The 14,484-nt window shown below is 37.7% G+C and overlaps 1 protein-coding gene across 1 annotated transcript in view; it reads right to left on the bottom strand.

Annotated features, from left to right (window-relative positions):
* RELN (reelin) overlaps nucleotides 1-14,143 on the bottom strand; it is a gene marked incomplete at both ends in the record, with an annotated part of 436,674 nt that extends 422,531 nt beyond the window's left edge. The window contains one exon of the mRNA XM_084229490.1: nucleotides 13,918-14,143. Coding sequence (XP_084085616.1) covers nucleotides 13,918-14,143 — 226 coding nt within the window. The remainder of the gene's footprint in view (nucleotides 1-13,917) is intronic.
* Between the last annotated feature and the right edge of the window lie 341 nt (nucleotides 14,144-14,484).

Consider the following 14,484-nt stretch of genomic DNA (forward strand, 5'->3'; position numbering starts at 1 on the left):
AAAGGCATCTGGCATTTGTACTCAACCACCAAAGTCAGATCAATAATTCAATCCATATGGTACATGGGATAGATCTTTCAAGAGCATTTCTATTAGTGGTTAAGACAAAGCAGGTAAGGGCGGAAGACTACTGTAACAACACAGAGTGCCTCTGTGGTTCTAAGAGAGCTACTAGCCCCACAAAAAAAGAAACATAAACAAATGAGATCAATCCATGCAAGTTATTATAATGCACACTTTAAAATATAAATGAACTAGGGAAAATATTTAGTAATTATACCTCATCTTGCTTAGTATATATCACTTACCTTGTCTCTAAGTAGGAAAAGATACTCCAAGCACAAACACGATATAGCAGAACAAAGATATGTCTGTTTTCATAAATTTGTTAACATATTCTGCATATAAAATTCATGAAAAAAATAAAAATAAAACCACATTGTAGGGAAAAGAAATTTGCCAAATTTGAAAGATGTACAAAGACATTCATCATAGTGTCTATAACACTGAAAACAAAATAAAGATAGCAAACATCAATAAATTTATAAGTATACTAGTCACACAATAGAATATTATGCAGCCACTAAAATCATGTTTTTGCAAAATATCAAAATAATAAGCACATAATCTTAACAGAAAAAAGGCAATAAATTCTGTTACTGTAAATAAAGATCTACCTACAAGGAAAAAGAAAGCATGCCACAACAATAATACTTAACATTATTTTCTGTGTGAGATACTGTGTTGCTCTGTACAAGCACTATCTCAATGAAGTTTCATTAAAAACCTAGGAGACTAAACCTTTCCTACAAATCTCTACAGCCAATACTTTCTCATGCCTCTCTCCTCCTCGTGATATGCCTTTTCTCCTCCTTCCTTTCTATCAGAATCCTAAGTTTTGAAGGCTGTTCCTGAACCATCCCTGCTTGTATGCTTTTATCATCACTTTTATTTTTCAGATGATAAAAATGAGACACAGAAATTTTGGAGGGGTGGCTGAAAGTGCAATGTCAAGAAATAAATCCAGCCAGTCTCCTGAGCTCATCTGCTATCCACCACCACAAATCCCTAAGGGTTCAGTCTCCTCTGAGTTCAAAGGCTCATAAGCTTAAAAGTATTCAATATGTTAGACACAAGAAGGGGAAAACTTTAAAATCTCACCAATAACTAGAAACATTCATGCTGATATCCACAAGTCTGGAACCTCCTATCCTTTCAAGTTATAGAATATCAATAAGTGAAATTTAATAAAAATCTAGAATTCTTAGCTGCTATTCCCTGAACAATCAATTACTCTCCCAAATAGATTCCTCTTAGAAGATTAAGTCTTTTGAGAATTTTTTGAGTTTCACTTTTGCATGTCTTCTACAAGGTTATTACTTATCTGTTGAGTATATTTTGGTCTCTATTCTTCCTATTATTTATCCCCATTCAGATGAAAATTTAAATACAAACTAGCTACCCATTCATCAAAATTGCTTCAATTTTATTTATGGTGCAGCATACTGAAGTTTCTGGGAATAAGAACTTAAAGTCTATTATAGTTTCTATTAATACTTGTAGTCACTAATTGCTATGAGAACTTTTTTGGATATGCTAACATATAGTTAAAACAAAGCCAATTCAACAGACCACTATAAATAGCATTGGATCGTCTCATAAAAGTCATGAGAATTTTGTAAGTTTAGAGGGTGGGAAAGTGGAAACATGGTTTTCAGATTTTTTTAAGCATTGTTATCATGGCCAAAATTAAGAACTTAAAAGCACAAATCCACCTTTATAAATTACTTTCTTGATTATTTTGGCATTACCATTATCACACAACAATTTTAACTGTAACTGAGTTAGATGGGGTTCCCAAGTGCCAGTTTTGCTCACTGACCAAATCAAAATGTTTGAAGTGCCTGTTACATGCTAGGCACTATTCTACATGAGCTTAAAGGCATTATACTGATGGTATGCAGAAAACAAAGTAAAAAGTAAAATACATAAATGATGAGAAAAAATAAAGCACTATGAGGAAAAATAAAGCAGTTCAGGGGGATATGGAGAACTGGAAAGGAAAACAGTTTGAGACAGTGTGGTCAGGGAAGGCCTCACAGGGAAGGTGACATTTGAATACGTACCTGAAGCAGGAAGGAGGCAGCTTGGAGCTGCCTGGAGTAGAGCATGCTAGAAAGGGGAACAATAAGTACAAAGGCCCTGAGATAGGACTGATCCCCTTATATGTTTGAAAAATAGAAAAGAGGTCCTCATGGTTTCAGTGCAAAATGATGTAAGGTCAGAAAAGTAACGGAAGAGCCAGGTGCTCTGGAGCCTTATAGACTGTGCCAGAGACTTTCTCTTTTTCTTGAGAGAGATTGGAAGCAACAAAAGGGATGGCTAGAATTATGATAGAACTTATAATTCACATTTGGCCATCTGAACCTTTGTTGGTAAAATGTTAAACTAGAATGAAAATGAAAAACAGAGTCAGAGAAACCTGTTCCAGGAAAACTGTGGAATGTATAGTTTCATGGGTATGGTGCAGAAGACTGATATCATCTTGGTTGTAAGTGCATCACTCTTGCCCTTGTTTTAGGAAAAGAATGAAGGAAAGCAAGTGATGAAGCAATGAACATGATTAGGATTCTCTCCTAATCCAGGTGAGCTGTGGCAGTGGCAACAACAGATTTCTGGGTGTGTTTTAAAGGAAAACTGGTAGGACTTAGGAATGATTGGATGTGGATGAGAGCTAAAAGAAGGTTTTGGGAATGAATAACTATAAGAACTCAATCTGTATTAGTGGAGTTAGGGAGAGTCCAGGAGGAGCTAGTTTGGGGATGGTAAAATAAGTGGAAACAAGCAGCTCATTTGGGATATATTAAGTTTGAGATGCCAACAGACATCCAAGTGATGTTGAGTATGGAGTAGGACATGGGAGGATTTCAAGATGTCAGGTGAGAGTAAGGAGCTTGAAGATGGCGCTTAAAACATCAGAACGGATGGCATCCCTGGGGAGACAGGGCAGAGAAAAGACAAAGCCCTAAGTGCATCAACACTATAGAATTATGAAAGGAAGAAATGGCAAAGGAGGCAGAGAAGGGGCAGTCATGGAGGTAGGGAGAAATGAGGAGGGACCTTCAAAGAGTCAAACGTATGTCATGTCAAGAAGAGGATGGTCAACTGTAACAAGTGCTGCTGTGGTCCTGGTAACCTTAGGACTGAGAGAAGAAGTCTGACATCTTTCTAGTGAATATTGGGATGGGATGTCTATAGTGATGTATGAAAGCAGAGGAATGTACGCGCTCATTTACCTTTGATATTCTCTTGCAGGTTGTTAATTTAAAATCCCTGAGGGTTTGAGGTAAAAAGGAGCAAACGCTTTTCAGAGAATCTGGACATCATTTACAAGGATAGGCAGTCTGCTACCACACTGCAGCTTTCAGAAGAGAATGACATTCTCATGAAACTACAAAAGCTCTATATGATACAGGAAGACGATAACTCTGTTTTAAAAATATCACTAAAATCATTGCGTCTAATGATATAGTGCCCCCAGAGAACACTGCTTCTTCACATGTTCTCTGTTACAAACAACATCTGGCTATCCCAGAGGGCATTCTACACTTTTCCCCCCTTAAACATATATACTGAATATTGTGGCTATCATCAGTGGTCTTTGCCTGCTTTACCCCTACTCCCTCTTCTTAAAGCACCTCACTATTCCTTTGAAGAAACATCCCTCCCACCCCAACATCACTCTCCAGGCAGGCCAAGGAGACTTGTGGTGTCAGGAATTTGAATCTAGAATTCAGGGACCCCAAAAAAGAAAACCTTCTAGTGGGTTGATTTTTTAACATAAGTAAAGGTTTAGAGACCATGATCACAATGACAAAAAAAAGTATGAGTTTAGCAACATTCCAATAACCATCCTTAAAGTCTAATTTCAAATGTTTTTCTGACAAACATTTCTAAGGAGAAACACTTCTCCTTTTTCACTGGAAATATGTGCCTCTAATTAATGGAAATCATGAAGTTTTTTTAATAGCTATTTCTACAGGATGGCAACCAAGCATGAGCATTATCCAAGATTTCCAATCCTGTTTGAGGGACTTCCCTTGTTTTCATTATATTGTATAAATGCTTGGGAACAAATGATATAGCTGGGACAGGACAAACCTGTTTAGATAAACAAAAATCATTGAGCAGTACAGGACAAATCCGTGAGTAGTATTTGAACAGTTGTGAAGAGTTTGATCTCCAGAGCATTTACATTTTATTTCAGTGAATATAGACAGGTGTCCCTTGGGTACTCATTAGTGATACCAATTTTGAATTTTCAGTTGCTGTCATTTTCTATATGTTTAAAATATTTCACAATTTGATTGGAATTGAAGTCTCTGTCTTACACTCTTTGTTAAAAGCCTGACATAAACCATTTATGTTTGAGAGAAATATTCTAAAAGGTTTAAAACCTGCATCAGGTCATATAGCCACATAAACTGTCTATGACTTCCTACCACACTCTTGAGGCTCCCATTAGAGCTACAACTTGGAACAGCTAATCAGCATTTGCTAAAGGGGAAAATGATCTGGCTTACTGGTCAGAGAAAAGAAAATATCTATATATAGACTTTCTCTACATTTTTTATAATATCTTTATAAAGACTATTGCCCTTTGGGTTGCAATATAGCACTTTTTCTCTCCTAATGAAAAACTGAGACTCCTGCCAGGCCCTCTGAGCACCTCTGTGAAACTCTCCACCTAAATCTGTACTCTATCATCTGTCTATCATCTGTCTTTTACTGGGGCTCAGTGGATTTCACTTTAGCCTGATGGCAAATTTTGGGGTAAACTATAATGGTGACAAATCAGGAAAAAATTCACACTGCTAATGAAAGTCTTATTAAGGCAAGGGAAGACCCTATATCTAAGCACTAGACACGACAGCTTGTAATTCCTCAGGTGCCACAAAGCCTACTGTTGACCACTCCCATCTGGAGGATACCAAGGGTATCCTTGGGTACCTTGGTGGTGGGGTGTGGTACAGTGATATGCATCTGAGGAGGTTGTGGCCCTATCCTCTGAATCACATACAATTTTGTAAACCAATGTTACCTCCCTGAAGAAATTAATTATAAAACAGAGAGAGGTTATTTTTCTTAAGATACACTCCTAGGTTCACTGCAGCACTATTTACAATAGCTAAGAAATGGAAACAATCTGCCCATATAGGTTATTAGATTAAGAAAATGTGGCACATATATAAAATGGGAAGACCACCAAGTTATTTAAAAATATAAAATATGTACAACAAAAAGAAAAAATATTAAATGATATCTTTTATGTGGAAGATAATGTCTAGTCAAGGATCATTTAGGACTATAAGTTTCTGGCCTTATTTGGCATGGATATATCATCTACCTGGTTTGATTCTGCAATCTTTATTTTAAATAACAAAATTAGCTTTTCATTTTTGTTGTTTTCTCTTTATGAAATGTCTTTTATAATTCCTATTGTTTTCCCTCTCCTGAAACAATAATCATTTCTAAAAATAAATGTATGTCCATTAAAAAGTATGGATTCTGGAACAAGGCATTCTGCACTTCTGCATAAAGCCTTATAGACTTGAGCAAAACATTCATCTCTCCATGACTTGGTTTCTACATCCATTGAAGATGATAATAGTTCCTACATCATGAAGTTGTGATAATTACATGGACTATATGCCTATACATATATATGTACATATGGAAATAAGTAAAACATTTAAATCAGTGCCTGACACATACCAAGAGCTACTTTAGGATTTGCTATTATTAATGGTGGTATTAATTTATGCCAAAATCACTGAGTTGCCTTTTTTTGTGTAGTATCCAGGATTTGATTAGGAGTGCAAATTTGCTTTTTCTAGAAGATCCCACAACCAACTAATTTTCTTACATTCCTCTATCACAAATACTGAATAGTGACATGTTTTGCAGGATGAGAATGCAGGAAGTGTTGGCTTGAGAAAAGGAAGTAGGAAAAGAACTGGAACTGTGATCATAGGATATTTCAACATTCATAACAAAGGTGACCTAAACAAAAAGATTTTATGTTCCTGAAGGAAAAGTGAGGTGCCTATTTCCTCTGTCAATATGTAGCAAGCACCAGAAATGATAATGCTGGATTTGGTCCTAAAGGCTGAGCAACACATAACAAACAAGGTTAAGGTTGGGGCAGAGCTCACATTCACTAGCGTGTCACACATCTAAGTATTTCATGTGTTGACAGGATTTACATATGGTGACACTGCACTTTGGAGAGAGGACTGTCACGAAATAAAGTTCAGTAAAAGAAACCAGCAAAGGGCCTCCCCTGGTGGCGCAGCGGTTGAGTGCTGGGTTGCGAGGCTGCCCGCAACCTCTGCAGCGCCAGTTCGATCCCCGGCCACGGGTGAGGGTCCCACCAAAAAAAAAAAAAAAAAAAAGAAACCAGCAAAAATTGTCAGTGACCAGAAATTCCAGAAATTGGAGGTCAGGCTTAGGTACCTTCTCAAAGCATTACTAGAAAAGTTAATATAAAATGCATTCATTTGTGTCACCTACAAAGCAGTACACCTGGAGGGATATTTTGAAAATATATTGTCAAAAGTGTTTTAGGAAACATCCTGACTCCTTCAAAGTAACTAAAAACAAGTTACAGTCCTATAGAAGGACTGGAATAATTCAGGACTTGATACAAGAATTGTGAGTGACCTAAAGAGAATATAAACTGGCTCATCTGTGAGTTTAGAAGAAATACCTATTAATTAGGATTACATTCAGCTGCAAACAATAGGAGCCTGACTTAATATAAATTATTTTTCTTTAGATACTAGAAGACAACAAGACGTATTCCGGGGCTGGTACAAGTGCACAAAGATATAAAGCCCTGGGATTCTTCTAAACTCTTGGTCTACCACCCTAGTATGTGACCATTATCCTCAAGGTAACAAGATGCTTATATGACATCTTGAATAGAAATTATGGGAAAGGGTGGAGCAAAAGGCAAGTATTTGCTGAGTCTTCTCAAAAATCACCTTCATCAGATGTGGTACATATACACAATGGAATATTACTCAGCATTCAAAAAAGATAAACACATGCAATTTGCAGCAACATGGATGGAGCTGGAAGGGATAATGCTCAGCGAAATAAGCCAGAAAGAAAAAGAAAAATACCGGATGGTCTCATTCATAACAGGAATCTAGAAAACCTAAATATGGACCAGGAAAAAGAATAACTATAAGAAAGAAAAAAAATCAAAATCAACAAACAACTATGAACCAGAGACACTCTTTGTGGTGGGGGGAGGAGGGACTGGGGTCAAAATTGGGGTTGCAATTGTATGGGGAATATAAAAATAAAAAATAAATAAATAAAAAATCAACTTCATCAATTTTATCAGTATCTTTCCCAAACCCCATTCCGTAGACTTCTACTTCATCTGACTAAATTTCATGGCCACTTATAGGCACACACACATATTTCCTTTTGCTCCACCATTACCCATAACTTCTAGCCAAGATGTAATGTACTCATCTTGTTATCTTTATATATAAAGAAATATATATATATAAAGAAATATATATAAAGAAATATATATTTATAAATTATATATTTATATAATAAATTATATAATAAATATATAATAAATTATGTTTATAAATATATATAAAGAAATATATATAGAAATATATATTTCTATATATAAAGAAATATAAGGAAGAATAGAAAGAGAAAAGGATTAGAATAGTAAAGCAGAAAAGAGAAAGGAAAAGGAAGGGCCTGTAACATGGAGAAAGGAAGCAAAAGAGGAAAGACAATGAGAAATTTAGGAGGAGACAATGTAGGAAACAGGGAAGCAGAACAGTAAAGGCAGAGAGAGAAAATTCTGAAGTTAAGCGTAGCACTCACTGGTAAACTACCATCATTCCTTTTCCAGGTCACTTAGCATTGCTACTTGAAACACTCATGAGTTATCCAATACTTTAAAAGGATCTTTTAACTAGTAGAATTGATTTTGTTTTCAAAATAAAGCTTTATTTTTCTAAGGAGGGCTAATTCAGCATTAAAAGACAATCTGGGTTTTCAACAATTATTCTGGAACCTCAGAATTTCTCTATGTCTTTGTGGCATTCAAAAACTAATTAGTTTTATTTTTGAGTTATCAGAGGTGTGGTAAGTCACAAATTAATATCTATACTTTATATCAATCCTTTCATACATCAAATCCAGTTGCCATAGTAGATTCCTACAGGGAACTGAATAAAGAAGAAAAAATGTATAGATTTAGAAAAGCACACATTTTAGAAATAATTGCTTAACCCACAGGCACAGCATTCAACCCTCTAGAAACTCTGCCTTCAATGAGATGGGCATAGCAGGTGACCAAGGTGAAAATGACTCTCTGAGCTGCACAACTGACACCAAAGTGAGATCTCCTCATAGGAAATTTCCTTAAAAGTCAAGAATCTTTTTTAAAATACACCATTCCTGTATTTGAACAGTCATTGTGGAATCTTCACATTTGAAAAATCCTATTTCTGAAAGTGTTTTTAATAGTTCTTGGCTTAAGGTTGATGAGACTGAAATTATAAAGTTTGGCTATTCCTTAAATAACCCTAAAATCAGTGGGGTGGGAGAGATGAATTAACCACTCAAATGTATCTTGAAACCAATACACTTTAACAAATTAATTTCCTTTTATATGTGTTATGTCACTACTCAGATATCTACTACTCCACTTCTCCCTGTTCATAGTGAACCTACCATTCCAAACAAATGCACTCCACCTGCCTTCTTTTTCTACTGAAGTATAAGGCCATCCATTTTTCCTAATTCTACACGATACAAAGAATTTTGTTTTTATGTGAGACTATGTATATGAAGTTGTTTTTCTTACATCATTGTAATCCCCATAGTTCTCCCACCACCATATCACCCATGAAGCATCATCCTATTTCCCTGTGTTCTTCCCTACCTCAACATTTTTTTAACTCCAATATTCAAAAAGGACTGGTTGCTTGATTTATGCTTTTCAAATGGAATGGCTATTTGAAATAAAGATATCAGTGCATCAGCAACTATTTGTAAAGATTAAAGACATAACTGATAACTGTCAAAGTAGCATTTAAAATAATCAGAACAACAATTATGGTATAATTTGCCACATAGCCTAAATAACTGATAATGCAAGGTTCCCAGATCTATAAAGTTAACCAGTTGCAAAGAGGGAAAAAATAAATCAAAGACAGATTTTTGACATTTTCTTTTGAATAAAACTAATTTATGCAACAAGAGGAAAGTCAATACTATTGACTTTAATATCTTGTTAAAACACCTACCACCTACTTTTTTAGAGATGAATTTTTTGTAATATGACAATTCTGTAAAAATATATAATATTAAAACACTCTTATTCTTTAATATTTTAATGAAAACAAAAATAGCTTAAATAGTCATACAAATTGGAGGGATTTATTCTAACTACATTATTTCTAGCAATGCAGTGCTATGAATGATACAAGAATATATGCCTAAATGATATATTTTTAATTGTGATCATAAAGGCTTGATTTTTGAGTTTATAGTTGGAATTGGAACACATAGGAAATATAAATTAAAGTAAAATTTATATGATCTAAGAAGCAATCTGGACCACATCAGTAAAATATGTCTGAGATAAATTGTAAAAAGTGTGATAAAATATGTGACAAGTAAAGCTTTAAGATTTTCAGATACATACAAGGAGGATACAGCTGCAGTTCACTAGCAAATTGCATTTGACAAATAATTTGAAAGCTGAAACATATTGTTCTGGAATCTGAGTTATACAAGGAATAAATATCCATACACCTGATCAACAAAACAATTACTTTAGCAAAAGCAAATGTCTTTAATTCAAATAATAAAATCATTCCTTTGAAAGGTATATATGAAAGGTATATATTATGTATGAAATACACATCACCCCGTATTTAAAAGGTCATTACATTGCACTGCCTCTGAACAATGATTTTTAATAGCATCAAGTTGACTCCAGAAAAAATATATGTGTAATAGTAATTCTGGCAATTGTTATAACAAAGTGCCCTGAATACTTTATCCTTAAATCTTTTTCTACCTAAATGTTCAGGTTTAGCAGTAGGAATTGATTTTCTTGTCTACCCCACAATATGGTTAAATAAATAATGGAAAGGAAATTGAGCACAAAAGAATTACCAATAGTGATGGTGAATTTATAAAAGACAAAAAAAAAATTCCACTTCTTAAAGCATCATGCCATATCATCAACTAAGTTCTGCTTAAGACAAATTTTTCTCCTCAATCGTATTTTTTCACTGTAACAGAACACTTTCCCCACTTTTTGATATTGCAGTAACATATCCCACCCTATTTAGAATTTCAAATAAATTGCCTCACAAAAGCTCAATCACTTTAGGCAGAAGCATTTAACCCATGCTTGGCTTGCACAAATAATGTTTTATCTGATCTCTCCTTTCTGGTGGTGACTGAGTAAAGCTGACCTTGTGGGTAGGTAGGTCCTTATTGACATGATTTCACAGGTCTCCAAAATTCTTCCCAACCCAAATATATCATTTGCCTGCTCAGCTATGTCAACACTTCTTTAAACTAAATGGGAAAAACATCCTTCCACAGTTGTAATTAAGATTTGGGAGAACTTAATATTGGCACTATAAATTGGAAGGGAGAAGTGGGTTATAAACAAAAAGCATTTATAAAAACCTGAGGGTTTGGGGTAAAGAAGAGGGATTATCACGGGAAAAGAAAGATGCACCCATCAACTCAGTGTTTCTATGTTTCCCAGTTTTGTCTTGGTCCTAGGAGGAGCAGCAGATTGCCAGGCATGGCTGGCAAAGAGAGAGGTCTACCTGACTGGAAGGTCTAAGTTCCTGTTTCCTATTCCCCATCATTTTCAACTTTCTACCAATAATTCAGGGTTTGGGCCTGGAAACCATATTTGGATCCTATATTGAGATTTGTGGAAAAAGGGGAAATTCCAGAAAAAAATGTTCTGACCCTGAGAACTCTCTAAGTCAACATGATGTATATGAGACCTCCTTTTGCTGACTTTCTCTATTGTAGTGTACTTATACAATGACCCCATAGTTCACTGTGACTATCAAGGCCATCTCAAGACAGTCACAAAGTCTAAAAGATACAAGAAGATGGCAAGAGAGATACCAAGTAACATCCTTTAATTAAGAGATGAAAACTACTAGAGGAAACCACCTACTGTTTACAGAGTCATCAAAAATGTAATAGATATGTTGCAATTTGTAAATTTTGTTTAACACTCATATGCTTCAAGTTATATTAATTTTAGGGTTTTTTTAATATTTTCAATAGAAATATTTAAATAATTTTGAAACACTTTATGCTAGACTGACATTTGCCGCTCCATTTCACGTTTCAAGCTCTGTCACACCATGCTAATCTCATTGAGCAACTGCTAAAGTCTTAGCAATAGTATTATTGGGTATTAGGTGCCACTATCAATCATTCTGTTAGATTAAAAAGTGACAACTATCAGTTGTCATTCCTCTTAACAATGCATTCAATGAGAATTCTAGATAACGTGAATATGATTTTTGCTGATGTAAAGGCTACATTTTAATTATTTAGAGGTTAGAAACAAAGGTTCATACTAATATTTTACACACTTCTTAGCTTAAGAGATTTTTTGCTAAATGATCTTCTATTTTGGTCTAGTAAAGTGAGCCAACCACAAAAGTATATCACGTTAAGTTCTCCTATCAGTAGGTTCAGTTCCTAAAGATGTTATATAATTAAAACCTTAGCATCAAGTTTCAAAAGTCTAAAGGGAAAGAATACACATATAACCTTCATTTCATTTTTAAACATTTCTTCTACCTGTAGAATATTTATGGGAGGAAATTCTTACTGAAAGCCTATGAGCAGTTTCAAAATTTAAATATTTGCTGTAACAAGTAATAGGAATTTAAAGTCTGACATAAACTATTCTCAAAACATATAAATATTTGATCTTTTTGAACTTAATTTCTCTACCTTTTCTGGTGGCAGAAAAGAGGTAGAAATCGAGACCTTCCCCCCAACGTCCAACTTGAAGCATTACACTTTATTCTCACTCTATCATCAATTCCTTTTCGGACTTGGAGACATGGTTACGGTCAGTCTTTGCCTTAATTTGCTACCTTTTAATAGCAAAAGCAAAGGCTACGTCATATTTTGGTATTTTTAATTTTTCTATAGGACATCTTACAAATGGTGTAAAAAATAGAAAACAAATAAAGCTTGAAATCATCACATAGCCCCACATCACAATCTGACAATCATCCCTTTGAGTCCAACCTTGGCTCACTTACCTACCACTCTCACTTAGAGCTAATAATGTGCAATCACCTTTACTAAGGGTCACATGGAGTGACAGGATCTATCAATCAGCCTTTGGTCTAGATCCAGGTTGCCATCATATTAGCTGGTCCTTCCACCTAAAGATTCTCCTGACCACAGAAAAAACACCAGACTCTTCTGGAGAAGAGAATGTAGTAAGCACTTTTACTAAAGAAGGGACTGGAAATAGAAAATTCTCCAAAGTCTAAAAAATTCCACCAAATCAGACTCCTGTTTTACAGACAAGGCAGCCAGCCACCATGCACAAGAAAGTTGTAAAAGCACTATTTTCAAAAGCCTCCAGGAAGCATTCACTTAGGCTAAATATTTCAAAGCAGATATAAAGGGATTTTTAAAATAGAAAATTCTTAAAGATTCTTAAAATTCTTATATGCATATTTATCTGAAATGCCAGCTGCTCCGTGGATTATCTCCTGCTATGTCAATAATTGTTTGCCTACAAGAAATCGAAACTATAAAATGAGATTATTAGCGAATAGTTTCTATTCGGTTGGCTATAAGACTTCTGCTTTGAAATTCTAATCAAACAGTGCCTGTTGGGGCTTAAAAGTTCCACAGAAGTGAAATATTCGTGAGTTCCAGGTGGAAATACAGAAAATAGACATTACCTTTTTATTTTTCCACAGGCTCAATATACTGGTTTAAATTACTATAAAATACATGCAGTTCATAAAATTCTGTTTTCTTGGAGCTAAATTTTACTTCTTGACAGTGTTTTGTTTTTTGGGTTTTTTTTTTTTTTTTTGGACAAACTCCATAATGATTCTTTTTAGAAAGGTGCCTCTCTATCTCTATATTATAAGGGGCTTCCAGTCCCTGCCTGGAAATTAAACATCACAGATACAAGCACCATGTTAAAAGTAAAAGACAATCAGAAAAGGCGTCAGTTACTGACATTCTGAACAAGACTAGAGCTGGGAGCAGCAGCCCCCTTTCAGGAGAGCGGCGGACGCCGAAAGGCGAGAGGGACCCCCGGCTGGCGAGCAGCGGGAACTTTGCCGCGCGCCGCGCGGGGCGGCCGCGGGCCGGGGCGCGTCAATCTGTCACCTGCCTGGGGGCGCAGCGCCGCGCCAGCCCCGCCGCCACCGAGGCCCCTTCTGGGGAGTCGGCAGCGCGACAAGGGTGTGTTCTCCAAAGACCAGGGGCTGAGGAAACAAGAAGCGCGGGTTCCTTCAACGTGTCACCAGCAAGGACGGGAGTGAGAGGGAAAGACACCAACCCCCGGGAACTCCCAGGCGTTTCTCACGAGAACCAGCCCGTTCCGAGGAGACGCGTGAGGGGAGTGTGAGGCGGGGGGCTGGTGAATGAATCCCAACTCGCGACGCGAATCTCCACTAACTTTGCTCTCTCTCCCTCCACAGAGCTCAGCGTGGAGGTCAGGCTCGCCACGGCTCCTGTCGAAATGGCCCCTCGGAACAAGGAAAGGGATCAAAAGCTGCGCTGGCGGGCGCCGGGCCCGCGCCGCGAGCGCGGAGATGCTGTGGTACCTACCATGGTATTCTTGTCCCGGCACGTAGTAGGTGGGGTGGCCCGCAATGTGCAGGGAAATGAGCACTTCGCCCTGCTCCCCATCCCCTTCCAGCTCCCCGTGGTGGGTGCAAAGGAAAAAGAAGGGCGAAAAGCGGGGGTAGTAGCCCACCGCGGCGCGCGCCCTCAGCGTCGCCCCCAGCAACAGCGCCAGGAGGAAAGTCCGCGGGGCCCAGCCGCTGCGCTCCATGCCGCCGCCGCCGCCGAGCGCCCCGCGCGCCGCTCGCGCATTCAGTTTTGGAGCCGCCGGGACGGAGAAGCCACGCGGCGGGGCGGCGAGGAGGCGGCGGGCGGGCGCAGAGCGGGCGCGGGGGCAGAGCCCGGCCGGGAAGTTCGGCGGGAGACGGCGGCGCCCAAAGTTTCTTTGGGCCGCGGGAGCGCGGGGCCGGGGCTGTGGGCGCCGAGAGCGCGTCGTCGGCCGACTCCGTGCGCCGCGCCGCCGCCTGTGCGCGACGCCCCTCGGCCAGGCCTGGGAAAGCTCCCGCCCCGCTCCACACCTTCTTAAAGCCCCGGGCGCCGAGTCCCCCCCCC

This window comes from Talpa europaea (assembly GCF_964194135.1).
Source record: "Talpa europaea genome assembly, chromosome: 3".
Lineage (NCBI taxonomy): Eukaryota > Metazoa > Chordata > Mammalia > Eulipotyphla > Talpidae > Talpa > Talpa europaea.